This window comes from Mercenaria mercenaria, chromosome 13 (genome assembly GCF_021730395.1).
Source record: "Mercenaria mercenaria strain notata chromosome 13, MADL_Memer_1, whole genome shotgun sequence".
In the NCBI taxonomy this organism is placed as follows: domain Eukaryota; kingdom Metazoa; phylum Mollusca; class Bivalvia; order Venerida; family Veneridae; genus Mercenaria; species Mercenaria mercenaria.
The window spans coordinates 6,020,673-6,035,891 of NC_069373.1; the positions used below are offsets into that span (position 1 = coordinate 6,020,673).

The 15,219-nt window shown below is 37.6% G+C and overlaps 1 protein-coding gene across 3 annotated transcripts in view; it reads left to right on the plus strand.

Annotated features, from left to right (window-relative positions):
• Window positions 1-15,219, plus strand: part of LOC123530112 (zinc finger protein 93-like) — a 46,711-nt gene that overhangs the window by 20,797 nt on the left and 10,695 nt on the right. For all 3 annotated transcript variants that reach the window (XM_045310819.2, XM_045310818.2, XM_053521040.1), the window contains exons 2-4: window positions 7,976-8,103; window positions 13,095-13,320; window positions 14,650-14,806. In XM_045310819.2, the coding sequence (XP_045166754.1) occupies window positions 7,999-8,103; window positions 13,095-13,320; window positions 14,650-14,806 (488 nt within the window). In that variant the 5' untranslated portion in view covers window positions 7,976-7,998. The remainder of the gene's footprint in view (window positions 1-7,975; window positions 8,104-13,094; window positions 13,321-14,649; window positions 14,807-15,219) is intronic.

A 15,219-nucleotide genomic window follows, 5' to 3' on the forward strand; every position in this document is an offset into this window, starting at 1 on the left:
TTCTCACGGCGTCTAACACGTTCACACTAATTTTCTTACCACGCGCTTTTTCACGTCCAGTGTGTTCTTACTACATTCTTAGTACGATCAGTCAGATTGCACCTCTCGCTTACCATGCTTTAACCATATGCTTATCACCTTTTTACTGCATTCGTCGGCTACTTATAAATACTACGCCATGCGCCTCTTTTTTTTTCATTCCTTCTGCAAGTTATATTGACATAATTGTGTCCGCATCTACACTCAACAACCATAAATTACAATAAACGACGACCCCCCCCCCCCCCCCCCCCCCCCCCCCCCCCCCCAATGAAGAAAAAAGAGCAGTCTTATAGAGAGACTGCGGTGGAATAAGCAAAAGCAGTGTGAAGGATATACGGAGGTCCAAAAGTCCACTACAAGCTGCCAGTGCTGCTGAGTCCATGAATATGTGGCAATTCCTGATCATGTTCGATACCCACTGCTGAATGAAAACGAAGTGATTGGGAATTGGATCCAGTATTCATACTTAATTTTCAGAATCTGAACCAATCATGGTGAGAACCTGCTGCAAACGTGACATAGATGTGTTAAGAACCGAAAGAACGTATTAATAACCTTATGCGGTATACTACAATGTGGCATTCACTTAGCATGGTCATAGCACACAAGCGTAGATAAGTTGTAGTAAGAATTCCATTGACGTAGCAAGAACGCAATGATAACCCAATGACAGCGCAGTGAGCACGCCATGCAGCCTTTCCCGTCCGCACCACGCTTGTACTATGTCCTACTAGGTTTTAGTTAATCATTACTACGTCCTTCCTGCTTCCTGATTAGACCGCGTTCTCACTTACATTTGTTTTGAACATGTCCAAAATTCGACCGCGTTCTCTACACTCATGGAGACCATAATTATTAATTATCATGTTCTTATCGGAGTTTATTGTATTTCTTCTACATTGTACAAGTTCTTACTGCGTCCTGTTAGTTTTTACGACGTAGTGGGAACGTGGCTGAGTGTAACGGGGGTATAAATTAAGAGCAGAATCTATCATTTCTACAAGAAAAATGTGCTTTAATATCTATTTCTGGACATTTTACTGAAATTAAAATTAAATTAAATGTGAGTACTTGAGGATTTTTCTAATGAGCACAGTACATTCGAAACACAATTTTAATACCAATTTAAATTACTAGTTTTAAGACGACAAATATTATCTATTTACCATTTGTACTTCCAGTTAAGCAGTCCAATGTAAGAATAACACTGTCTTGTCAAACAAACTAACCAGTACAGCTCGCGCTTACCGGTGAATCAAGCTTTTAAATGCATTTTCTACATTTCCTACAAGCAAAATGTTCGTATTATATTTCTGGGGTATAAATGGAGGCTTTCGATACTCTTCTTTACAGCAAACATGTCAAGTAGCTTGATCAACCATCTGTTCACATATAGATTTGGGCTATAATGTGCATTCCTGCATCGTCTGCTACACCTCTTGAACATACTAAACAAGGTTGCCCATTAGGTCGGGCACATATGGGTGGCGGGTGTTCTATCACTTTCCTAAAATTCCTAGTCAAGATAAATAAGGCTGACCAGAGAGATCTTTGATATATTGGAACCTTTCCAATAGGTTTTGTCTCAAGTACCCGAGTCTCGTACCAATAGCTCCTCAAGTGCATTTGCAACCTCAATAAAGTCTGTCGAGGAAGACGTAATTTGTCAAACGTGCTGAAATGCTCTGCACTGCCTTATGCCAGTTAACTAAAGTTGTCGACAATCTCGTGCTTGTGTGTACTGACAAGAGTATCTGACATGTACCTTATTTCAGATTTCAGCTCACTGTTCAGAGTAATATATTTCACAGAATAGTTACTAAGTGTTGTCCATGAAAGCAACTTTTATATTTTCAGCCTTACTCTTCTTTGTTACACAGTTAGCAATTTATTACGCAGACATTGTGACTGCAGGTGCATAATAAGGAACATTGTTTCATTTGATCCTACTAGTCCGTCGCTATAATCTATTCTTGCATTTCGAAGTCCCAAACTGAAAGGGGTTGTTGTCGTACTTGGTGTCAAAGAAACTACAATTTTATATAGCAACTAAGTTAATTGACCATCACATTCTCCATATTACTTACCATCTATAAACAAGGTTTCATAAAGAAGTCTTAGAATTTGCAATTTTGAAGTTATTGAAGAATCTGCCATTGCAAATGATGGACGACATACAGACGGACAAAATGATGTACAAGAGAAGAAAAAAAGATAACAAGCATGTTCTCAATTTGTCCCTCTGTCTATGTAAAATTTCTCAAGAAACAATCTCTCCTTGTTTTGAAAAAATGCAGGATGACACTTTGTGTCATATTCGTGCACTATTTGTTGCCATAGCAACAACATTTGTTGCCATAGGAACAAATTTAAATGACATTGGCATTCTCTGCATTGCCATCTATCCATGTACCACGTATCATGAAAAATTCTGCTGTAGTTTCAAAGTTATTGCAGTATCCCACTCTGCATGGCTGACGTATTGTCATGCATACAGGGGCAAAACCCATAAGCCTCATCTGGCTAAATACTGGTAAGGGAATAACAACAATGTTTCAATATGCTGCTGTGGAGGGAATTAAAGTGAAATAAAATAAATTACATATATTAAAACAAAATATTCTTTAAAATATGAAAACTACACAATGATAATATCAAACTAAGTTTTAAAGGTTAGATTTTTGCCGTTACATGGAAACAGGAAGAAACTACATCATTTGAATTGTTTATTTTTGCATTTGATGCAAATTTAGGATTTATTTTATTATATACATTTATATTTAGTGCATTTTGAGGGTGAATGTAAATATAATGACCTTTCATTAGAATCTTCTAAGGTAAATATTGAGTTTTGGCGGCCATTTTGGAAAATGGCCGCCATATCGGCCATCTTGACAGATATCAAATGGGTCCCATGAAAAATATGTTTTTAATGCTTTAATAAAAAGCTGTGCCAATTTTGGTGCTTTTCCCATTTTCTGAAGTATTTTGGCATTTTCTGTTACGAATTGATCGCACTAACATACTGCAGTTACAGCAAATTGGTGAATTTCAGATTTTCTTTTTGGTGAAAATATTATTTATTCTATACACTTAAGTTGAGAAATTTTTAACTTTTAATATCTAATTGAATTCATGTCTGATCTTTCATTATTATTTTCACAATGCAGACTGAACTACTGTAATGTAAAACAAAACAAATTACTTCTAAATATATTGCAGCATACAGGCATTATTATGTCTCCCCCAGGAGACATATTGCTTTTGCCCTGTCCGTTTGTACGTCACACTTCACACTAGAGAACCACTGGACCCAGAATGTTGAAACTTCATAGGATGATTGGTCATGAAGAGTAGATGACCCCTATTGATTTTGGGGTCACTCCGTCAAAGGTCAAGGTCACAGGGGCCTGAACATTGAAAACCATTTCCAATCAATAACTAGAGAACCACCTGACCTAGAATGTTGAAACACGATAGGATGATTGGTCATAAAGAGTAGATGACCCTTATTGATTATGGGATCACTCCGTCAAAGGTCAAGGTCACAGGGGCCTGAACATTGAAAACCATTTCTGATCAATAACTAGAGAACCACTTGACCCAGAGTGTTGAAACTTCATAGGATGATTGTACATGCAAAGTAAATGACCCCTATCGATTTTGGGGTCACTCCATTAAAGGTCAAGGTCACAGGGCCTGAACATTGAAAACCATTTCCGGTCAGTAACTTGAGAACCACTTGACCCAGAATGTTGAAACTTAATAGGATGATTGGTCATAAAGAGTAGATGACCCCTAACGATTTTGGAGTCATTCTGTGAAAGGTCAAGGTCACAGGGGCACGAACATTGAAAACCATTTCCGGTCAGTAACTTGAGAACCACTTGACCCAGAATGATGAAACTTCGTAGGATGATTGGTCATGCAGAGTAGATGAACCCTAACGATTTTAGGGTCACTCTGTTAATGGTCAAGGCCACAGGGGCCTGAACATGGAAAACCATTTCCAATCAATAACTTGAGAACCTCTCGACCCAGATTGTTGAAACTTCATAGGATGATTGTTCATGCAGAGTAAATGACCCTTATTGTTTTTGGGGTCACTCCATTAAAGGTCAAGGTCACAGGGGCCTGAACATTGATAACCAGTTCCGATCAATAACTTGAGAACCACTTGACCCAGAGTGTTGAAACTTCATAGGATGATTGAACATGCAGAGTAGATGATCCCTATTGATTTTGGGGTCAGTCAATTAAAGGTCAAGGTCACAGTGGCCTGTTCATGTAAAATCATTTTTTGGAAATAACTTGAGAACCACTTGACCTACAATGTTGAAACTTAATAGGATGATCGGACATGCAGAGTAGATGACCCCTATTTATTTTGAGGTCACTTGATCAAAGGTCAAGGTCACAGGAGCCTGAACAGTGACTTGAGAACCACTAGGCCACGAGTGTTGAAATTTAGCGAGATGACTGGACATGCCAAGTAGATGATCCCTATTGCAGCCAACCATCAGTGTCTCTTTGACTTTCGCTCCTGACCCCTATTGACTTCTTGCTTTTAGGACTTTGCATTGGGGGAGACATGCGCTTTTTACAAAAGCATTTTCTAGTTAAGTCTGCAAGGGGCCTAACACAATAACATTTAGTGAAAAAAAATGCTATTTTCTATAAAGATGTATGAATAAAAGCAAATTTTCACAGAATTACATATATTCATCTGAACTTATCCAGTAGTAAAACCCAAAACATGATCATAATTAGTCTTTCAGTGAATAGTATGGACCTTTCTTTTTGTCTGTTACATCTCACTAAAATAATATGTTTAATTTGTTTAACTGGAACAAACTTTGTTTACACCCTTGTTATCATTTTAACAAGAAAGGTGATAAAATCTAGCTGATATGGATGATTGAGGCCAACATTTATTGACCAATGACCAGCTAAGCTTCTGTGAACATGGAGAGTTTTGGTTAGGGAAAAGTCAGGGAATTTTATTTTTAGCTCACCTGAGCACGCAGTGCTCAAGTTGAACTTTTGTGATCGCCCTGTGTCCGTCTTCGTCAACAATTAGACGGTTAACACTCTTAATGTCACAATTTTGGCCCAGTCTTAATAAAACTTGGTCAGAATGTTACCGTCAAATAAATCTTGGACCAGTTCGATATTGGGTCATCTGGGGTCAAAACCTAGGTCACCAGGTCATTCAAAGGAAAAGCTTGTTAACACTCTAGAGGTCACAATTTGGGCCCAATCTTAATGAAACTTGGTCAGAATGTTACTCTCAATAAAACCTTGGACAAGTTTGATATTGGGGTCATCTGGGGTCAAAAACTAGGTCACCAGGTCAAATCAAAGGAAAAGCTTGTTAACACTCTAGAGGTCACATTTTTGGCCCAATCTTAATGAAACTTGGTCAGAATGTTACCGTCAATAAAATCTTGAACGAGTTCTATATTGGGTCATCTGAGGTCAGAAACTAGGTCACCGGGTCAAATCAAAGGAAAAGCTTGTTAACACTCTAGAGGTCACAATGTTGGTCCAGTCTTAATGAAATTGGTCAGAATGTTACTCTCAATAAAATCTTGGACAAGTTTTATATTGGGTTATCTGGGGTCAAAACTAGGTCACCAGGTCAAATCAAAGGAAAGGCTTGTTAACACTGTAGAGGCCACATTTATGACTATATCTTCGTGAAACTTTGTCAGAATGTTAATCTTGATTATCTCAAGGTCCGGTTTGAATCTGGGTCATGTAGGGTCTAAAACTAGGTCACCAGTTCAAATCAAAGGAAAAGCTAGAGGCCACATTTATGACCATATCTTCATGAAACTTAGTCACAGTGTTAATCTTGATGATCTTTAGGTCAAGTTCGATGGTCATGTGGGGTCAAAAACTAGGTCACTGGGTCAAATCAAAGGAAAAACTAGTTAACCACATTTATGACCGTATCTTAATGAAACTTGGTCAGAATGTTAATCTTTATGATCTTTAGGTCAATAGGTCAGGTGAGCGATACAGGGCCTTCATGGCCCTCTTGTTAGTTTTAATTCTGGTAACGCTTTACTTTGGAAAGGGAAATTCTAGTTGATTTAAAAGCAACGCAAAGGGTAATATCTGTTCCGATTGCAGCGTTTACACGCATATACGTAGAGGCACTGTCAGTAAAAAAATGCAGACCTTTTAATCCCTCAGCAGTCGAAAGTTTCGCTGATCAAAACTACTTGCGTTTGGGGAATTTTTAAGTGCAGTTGGGGATAAAAGTATATTATTTTGCCTGGGGAATGGGGCCGAATTTTGGCCCTAAAATCGGTGTAAAAAGGGGCTTGTTTTGTCATTGTAGACTTTAATATCAGATACTGTCAGCAGCTGTTAATTTGTCTTTGCATCATCAAAGTTTGTCAAACATATTTTTAGACAGTAGAATAGGGCAATGTTTATTAAAGTGTATCAGTATCCGGACAGAAAAGTTGGATATCCGGATTTTCACCAATAAAATATTGGGGGCGGGGGTTTCAGACAGGGTAGGGGGGATGAGAATCTAAAAATTAATAACACACAAGTCAAAACAACAAATCACACCTGACATGCCTGTTGTAATACTGATGGTGGTTTAGTATAAATGTTTAAACTTAGTTGCATAAAAACAATTATACTGCATATTGTTTGATCTTTTTGTACTTACAAATAAAGTGTGTTGTTTTGAAATGTTATTCTTTTTTGTTGTACCATCAAAACGGTAATATATGGTGTAATTAATGACTGTTTTGACCCACAGCCTCATACTGCCTCAGTAGCCTAGTGGTAGAGCGTCCGCTTCGAGTGCAGGAGGTCGTGGGTTCGATCTCTGGCCACGTCACACCAAAGATGTAAAAAATGGTACTTATAGCTTCCTCGCTTTGTGCTCAGCATTAAGAGGATAGTGCTAGGACTAGTCAGCCCGATGTCAGTATAATGTGACTTGGTGGGGTATCATGTCACGTGTCTATGGCGTGATATTCCAGTGGGGCAGCACTATAAAGTTGGGCATTGTGCTCACTGCTACAAGTAGACACCGTCTTTTATATGACTAAAAAATTGTTGAAAAAGACGTTAAACCCGAACACACACACACACACTCACTTCTCCAAAGTATAGGGCTAGCTTGAACCCAAATAGGGGAGGTTGCTGTTTGAAGTAGGAAAGATACGATAGCAGTGGTTTACTTTTACTTGCGTTCTGCAGAGCTTCAGATAAGCTTTTGGTGCAATTGGGTATTTACCGATCACTTCTTGTCTGAATTGGGTACTGGAAATCTGAATTGGGTTAAAAATGATATCATTACCCAGCCTTTTCAGAAGTAATTGAATATTTGCTAAAACTAATTGGGTATTTCACTAATTTCGCACAAACAATTGAGTATTTTTTGCTTACAGTATACTATACAGCATTAACCAGGATTGACTAACTACATAAAAGTACTTTAATAGCACCCTTTAACGATTAATACAAAAATGTGTTTAAAACTGTAATGAAATGTGATTAATTAAAACAATAAACTGTCTTTTAAAATGTTTTTACATGTGTATTTTAATTCATAGTACCAAAGATATTTTTTCTCTTAATCATTGAATTTATTCTGAGATACTTTTGTTCCATACTGTTGTTTTCTTTTTCACATTTAATGAAGTCGGAGGTCAGTTCATCAATATCCCGAAAGATGTGTTCACTGCAATATGCGGTCTTCCATAAGTTTTCGTCCAGTATCTGTGACACTACATCATCACAAAGAGATAACTGTCATTGTTGAACAGCAAAATATCCCACTACTTTGTTTGTTTGTGCTGCAACAATGTCTTTTCTGCTCCCTTTTACATTTTATCGGCATGAAGAAAATTGTTTACTAGCCTAATTCTGTCAAATACAAAGGTCTGCATTGATGTTTCAGGTAGAACATTACAACAGAGAGAAATGACAACCACTGCTAGTGAGATAACTGTTCAGAGTCAGGCAGGCGTACATGATGTGGAAGCTCTTGTGCAAGCAGCTGTCAGCGTGCTCACCAATGATATGCAGGTATAGAAATATAAATCACAATGTTCAGTAGACCTGTTCAAGACTAGGTTGATTACAGACTTGTTGTAGATATTTCTGTTTTTCAGAAGAAAGTCGGCATATCCTGATTCCTTGCACTGAATTATCAATCACTGTTTCACTAACAATGATCCAAACATAATTTTTTGGCTGCTATACATTGAATGCAGCTTTGGGTTGAAGTAGAAAAGTACATCAGTTTTATACAGCTTTTAGCTCACCTGTCACAAAGTGACAAGGTGAGCTTTTGTGATCAGGTGGCGTCTGTCGTCGTGCGTCTGTAAACTTTTGCTTGTGGCCACTCTAGAGGTCACATTTTTCATGGGATCTTTATGAAAGTTGGTTAGAATATTCATCTTGATGATATCTAGGTCAAGTTCGAAACTGGGTCACGTTCCATCAAAAACTAGGTCAGTAGGTCAAATAATAGAAAAACCTTGTGACCTCTCTAGAGGCCATATTTTTTATGGGATCTGTATGAAAGTTGGTTTGAATGTTCATCTTGATGATATCTAGGTCAAGTTCGAAACTGGGTCAACTGCGGTCAAAAACTAGGTCAGTAGGTCTGAAAATAGAAAAACCTTGTGACCTCTCTAGAGGCCATACTTTTCAATGGATCTTCATGAAAATTGGTCAGAACGTTCACCTTGATGATATCCAGATCAAGTTCGAAACTTGGCCACGTGCCTTCAAAAACTAGGTCAGTAGATCAAATAATAAAAAAACCTTGTGATCTCTCTAGAGGCCATATTTTTCATGGGATCTGTATGAAAGTTGGTCTGAATGTTCATCTTGATGATATCTAGAACAAGTTCGAAACTGGGTCAACTGCGGTCAAAAACTAGGTCAGTAGGTCTAAAAATAGAAAAACCATGTGACCTCTTTAGAGGCCATACTTTTCAATGGATTTTCATGAAAATTGGTCAGAATGTTCACCTTGATGATATCTAGGTCAAGTTTGAAACTGGGTCACGTGCTATCAAAACCTAGGTCAGTAGGTCAAATAATAAAAAAAACCTTGTGACCTCTCTAGAGGCCATATTTTTCATAGGATCTGTATGAAAGTTGGTCTGAATATTCATCTTGATGATATCTAGGTCATGTTCGAAACTGGGTCAACTGTGGTAAAAAACTAGGTCAGTAGGTATAAAAATAGAAAAACCTTTTGACCACTCTAGAAGCCATATTTTTCAGTGGATCTTCATAAAAATTGGGTCATGTGGAGACAGGTGAGCGATTCAGGACCATCATGGTCCTCTTGTTATGATTGTTTTTAGCTCACCTGTCACAAAGTGACAAGGTGAGCTTTTGTGACTGCTTGATGTCCGTCGTGTGTCAATTTCTAAAAAAATCTTCTTCTTGAAAACCACTGGGCAGAATTACACCAAACTTCACAGGAATGATCCTTGGGTGGCCCCCTTTCAAAATTGTTCAAAGAATTTATTTCCATGTAGAACCTGGTTGCCTTGGCAACCGAAAGGAAAAACTCTAAAAATCTTCTTCTCAAAAACCAGAAGCCCTAGAGCTTAGATATTTGGTGTGAAGCATTGCCTAGTGGACCGCTACCAAGTTTGTTCAAATCATGACCCTGGGGTCAAAATTGTGGTCCAGGGATCACTTTTGGCCGCGATTTCGCGATATTCTCGCATTATTTTGGCGGAAATTGCATAAATTTTGCTCAAATGCGCTTAAAAATTGCATCCGCCTATCCGTAGATCTTTTGCCAAAATTGCAACTTTTCGCTGAAATGTGGTCTTGCCGTTACTTAATTTTCGTATGACGTTCATTTAGGCGCTTGAATTTCGCTTTTATCTCCATAGCGCGTCCGATGATTATGACTACCAGACAAAAAAAATCTGTTTTCGCGATGTTTCAAAATACCATTGAAACAGAAATTTAAGCATTTGGAAGGACAAACTTTCTGCCTCCATTCGCGCGGACGAATAGCGATGAGAATAACAAGATGGTGGAGAAACCTCCGCTGAAGTCTCTTCATAAAAAACGCTGAACGCCCAAATTTCCAAACGAAATGGTTGAGGGTAGGGTCATAAATAAGTTTGACTTTAACATTGTCTTGACCTAATGGAAGTGTATCAAGTCCAGAAAGATTAGAACATAACTGAACTTCAACTTTGACTTTGAAGTAAAATCATCAGGGGAATAATGCATGTGGACCCAAGACTTGGTTACAACTTCCATCAACCTATTCAGCAATTCCTGGCACTGAATTTTAGAGTTGCAAAAGGTGTCTCTGAAAGGATATGTTTTGTTTATTTACAATATAATTGTTCTTACAAATAAACAGATGTTTGTTTTTCAGTGTAATAAAAGCTGTCTGCCGATGTAAAATCCCATTATAAAAAGAAAAAATCCCATTCATTTTGTCAAAAATCTCATTGATTCAAGGCAAATGGGAATTAATCTCATAATAGTATCTGCCAAAAGTGATCCCTGGGGGTCACTTGATTTTACATAGGAAAATCTTCAAAAAATTTCTAAAAATAAACCAGGAGGCCTAGAGCTTAGATATTTCACTTGTAGCATTGCCTAGTGGACCTCTACAAAAAAATTTCAGATCATGACCCCCGGGGTCAAAATTGACCCTGCCCCAGGGGTCACTTGATTTTACATAGGAAAATCTTCAAAAATCTTCTTCTCAAAAACCAGAAGCCCTAGAGCATAGATATTTGACACGTAGCATTGCCTAGTGGACCTCTACTAAAGTTGTTCAAATCATGACCCCTGGTCAAAATTGACCCCGCCCTAGGGGTCACTTGATTTTACATAGGAAAACCTTCAAAATTTTCTAAAGTTAACCAGAAGGCCTAGAGCTTAGGTATTTCACATGTAGCATTGCCTAGTGGACCTCTACAACATTTGTTCAAATCATGACCCTGCCCCAGCGGTCACTTGATTTTAAATAGGAAAATCTTCAACATTTTTTAAAAATAAACCAGAAGGCCTAGATCTTAGATATTTGACATGTAGCATTGCCTAGTAGACTTCTAAAAACTTTGTTCAAATCATGACCCCGGAGTAAAATTGGCCCCGCCCCAGGGGTTACTTGATTGTACATAGGAAAGTCTTCCAAAAAATTTCTAAAAATCATCAGTTTGACATTTGAAACATGTAGCTCATATTACTCAGGAAAGCGATCCAGGGTCATCATGACCCTCTTGTTTCTTTTCACAGTGAGTAAATCAAAACTGTTTTATATTGTTATTAATCTTAGTAAAAATTACCTGTGACAGAAGCAATAAAAGTTTTGCTTTTCCTAGAACTGGATAGAAAATGAAACATTATTGAAAATCTTGTGTTTTTAGTTCACCTGAGTCAAAGGCTCATGGTGAGCTTTTGTGACCGCTCATTGTCCAACATCAGTCGTGTGTTGTGTGTCCGTCAACATTTTCTAAAAAAATCTTCTTCCTGAAAACCATTGGGCATGATCCTTGGGTGGCCTCCTTTCAGAATTGTTCAAAGAATTGAATTCCATGCAGAACTCTGGTTGCCATGGCAACCGAAAGAATAAACTTTAAAAATCTTCTTGTCCAAAACCGCAAGGCTTAGAGCCTTGATATTTGGCATGTGACATCATCTTATGGTCCTCTATGAAGATTGTTCAAATTGTGCCACTGGGATGAAAAGAGGCCCCGCCCCCGGGGACACAAGTTTTACATAGACCTATATAGGAAAAAACTTTTAAAAAATCTTCTTGCCTGAAATGCAAGGCATAGAGCCTCAATACTTAGCATGTGGCATCATCTAATGGTGCTCTATGAAGATTTTTCAAATTATGCCCCTAGGGTGAAAAGAGGCCATGCCCCAGGGGTCACAAATTTTACATAGACTTATTTAGGAAAAAACTTTAAAAAAAAACTTCTTGCCTGAAATCACAGAACCTAGGCTTTTGATATTTGGTATGTAGCATTACCTAGTGGATCTCTAACAAAATTATTCAAATTTTGCCCCTGGGATGAAAAGAGGCCCCACCCTGGGGGTCACTTGTTATACCAGTTATATAGGAATAAATACTTCAAAAATTATCAGATCATATTTCCGAGACTGTTAAATTATAATTACCTGATGAACCCAAGTGATAAGGGGTCACTTGACCTTGACCTACTGACCTACTTTCTTGTTTTTAGTTTGATTTTCGAAGAAAAAGTAGAGCTATTGCACTTGCCTCAGCGTCGGCATCGCCGTTGTTAAAGTTTTTGATAAAGTCAGATATTTCTGTTACTATCAAAGGTATTGACTTGAAACTTAAAATAGTTATTTACTATCAAAGTCTACACCAGGAGAAACAATCCCCATAACTCTGATTTGAATTTTGACATAATTATGCCCCTTTTCAACTTAGAATTTTTGGTTAAAGTTTTTGATAAAGTCAAATATCTCTGTTACTTTTAAAGCTATTGACTTGAAACTTAAAATACTTTTTTACCATCAAAGTCTTCACCAGGAGAAACCATTCCCATAACTCTTATTGAATTTTGACAGAATTATGCCCCTTTTTAACTTGGATTTTTTTTTACTAGCAAAGTTCTAATTCAGAGTCAAGTACTGAGAAAAGTCGAGCGCTCTGTCTTACGGACAGCTCTTGTTTAAGATACAGTCTTGAAATTTGGATGACATGTACAGTTTTGCACATTGATCTTAAAACTGACTTTCAGTGACCATGAATGTGACCTGCTGACATAATTTCTAATATTTTAGCATCAGTTTGCCATTTTAAACATGTGGCTCATATTACTCAGGTGAGCGATTCAGGGTCATCATGACCCTCTTGTTGATGATGTTTAGCATTGTTGGCAATTATCAGTGCTAAAGAGAAAGGGTATCTGTCATTCTGTGTGATGATAGAATTTTGATCAAAGTTTACAAAGTGAAATATTCACATTGTTCTAGGAATAATTTATAATGCTTTGTTAATAATTACTTCCTGGTTACATGTTGATATACAAATTTTGTAGATTGCCACCCATGACCAGGGTCAGGTAGTTCAAGATGCAGAGCATGGTACGGTTCAACTGCTAGTGGACACCTGTAACAGTAACAACATTCAGGAGCGTCTGTATATGTGTACTGACTGTAACCTTGCCTTCTATGGGGAGCAAGGAGAGCAGGAATGGCAGTGGCACCTTAAACAACACAAACCATTCAAGTGTGATCTCTGCTCTGAAGCTTATGAAGATAAAGGTTTGTTTTATTGTCAGATATATTAAGCAGGACTTATTGCCTTTGCTATTTTATAGAAAGTTTGACAGTTAACATTTCAGCATACTTCAGCTGTTGTATAGGAAAGAAGTTGTCCTTACATGCTGCTGCTGAAAAACTCTTGGTAACAGTTTTGTCTCTGTGTAACAACAGTTTTATCTCTGTGTAACAGATTTGTCTCTGTGTAACAAAAGTTTTGTCTCTGTGTAATAGATTTGTCACTGTTAGTCTCTACCAAGATTGTTCAAATTATTTTGATTCATCAAAAAAATCATGGCTGCCAGAGGTCATGGTCACTTTTCCCTATTTGTACGTAGTAGAAACTTAAAAAATCTTCTCTGAAGCCATAATAGCAACCGCTTTGACATGTGATATAAGGGTTTGAATTTTTTTAGTAATTGTTCAGTTATTGCCCTAGTGTTAAAAATGGCCACGCCCCCATGTTGACATGCTTATATGGAAAATCTCTGAATCCATAATAGCTAGAGCCTTGATATTTGGCTGTTATACAAACACACTTGAAGCCTTTCACACAGGTGAGCGCTAAGGGTGGCTTTAGGTGGGAGATGCCTTAATAACTGGCAGATATGTATTCTGTCCAATTGTGCTAAATTGTGTTCTTGAAGTAATGTCAGCTACAATTCAAATACATAAATGCATGGAAATTACTGATGGTCATGCCTTGTATAGGTGGAACACCTTAACTGTGTAGAACATTTTATTGGATGTAAGTAATTAATTTAAGACGCATAAAATGTTTAACAGGTTAAGAGTATTTTCTATCCTAGATTGATATATTTCCTTTCAGAAATACAAAATGTTTTATAGGACATCCCTGGATATGTAACATTTGACAGTATAACCAATTTTACAACCGCCTTGGTAGCCTAGTGGTAGAACATCTGCCTCGAGTGCAGGAGGTCGTGGGTTCAATCCCCGGCTGCGTCATACCAAAGACGTAAAAAATGGTACTAGTAGCTCCCTCGCTTTGCACTCAGCATTAAGAGGATAGTGCTAGGACTGGTCAGCCCGGTGTCAGTATAATGTGACTGGGTGGGGTATCATGCCACATGTCTACGGCGTGATATTCCAGTGAGGCAGCACTATAACGTTGGGCATTGTGCTCACTGCTGCAAGTAGACACCGTCGTTTATATGATTGAAAAATTATTGAAAAAGACGTTAAACCCGAACACAAACAAAAAGATAGTGTCTGTGTAACAGTTTTGTCACAGTATGATCTCAGTTTTTGTTATGGACCATATCTTTAAAAACACATTGAGTAAATCTGTATTTTTTATTTTATGTCCAGAATCCCTGAAGACACATGTGCGTACACACTCTATACAGATGCCATTTGTTTGTGACAAGTGTGGATCTGCATACAGCCTCAAGTCGAACTTAACACAGCACATGAAGTCACATGAGGATAAACTCTACCAGTGTGGAGAATGTGAAGTCATCTTCAAGTAAGTGTAGTAAATGTGGTATGCAGTTTGTTTGTTTCGTAACTTTAATGAAGAGTGGTTATTTAACAACAAAATTCTTGCCAAACTTTATATAAAAAGAACTAAATTTTGTTGAATTGGTCTTTGGTATAAACTCATAAAAAAATCCTGGAAAAATTACATGGTCCATGTTTTGAAGTTGTCTGCTTCACATTTTACTGTGATCATACGCCTATGGCGAGGCAAATCTCATACATGTAATGCAGTCAAGCTGACTGAACAACAGATTTCTTCCACAGCAGACAAAGGGTCAATTACATGAAAAAGTAATGGATTAAATTTTCCTATTAGTTTTTGGAAAAACCTGGAACATTTATAGAAGGCAGGTAATAGGAGAATAACTTAATCAGATTTTATAAATAAAACTAATGAAA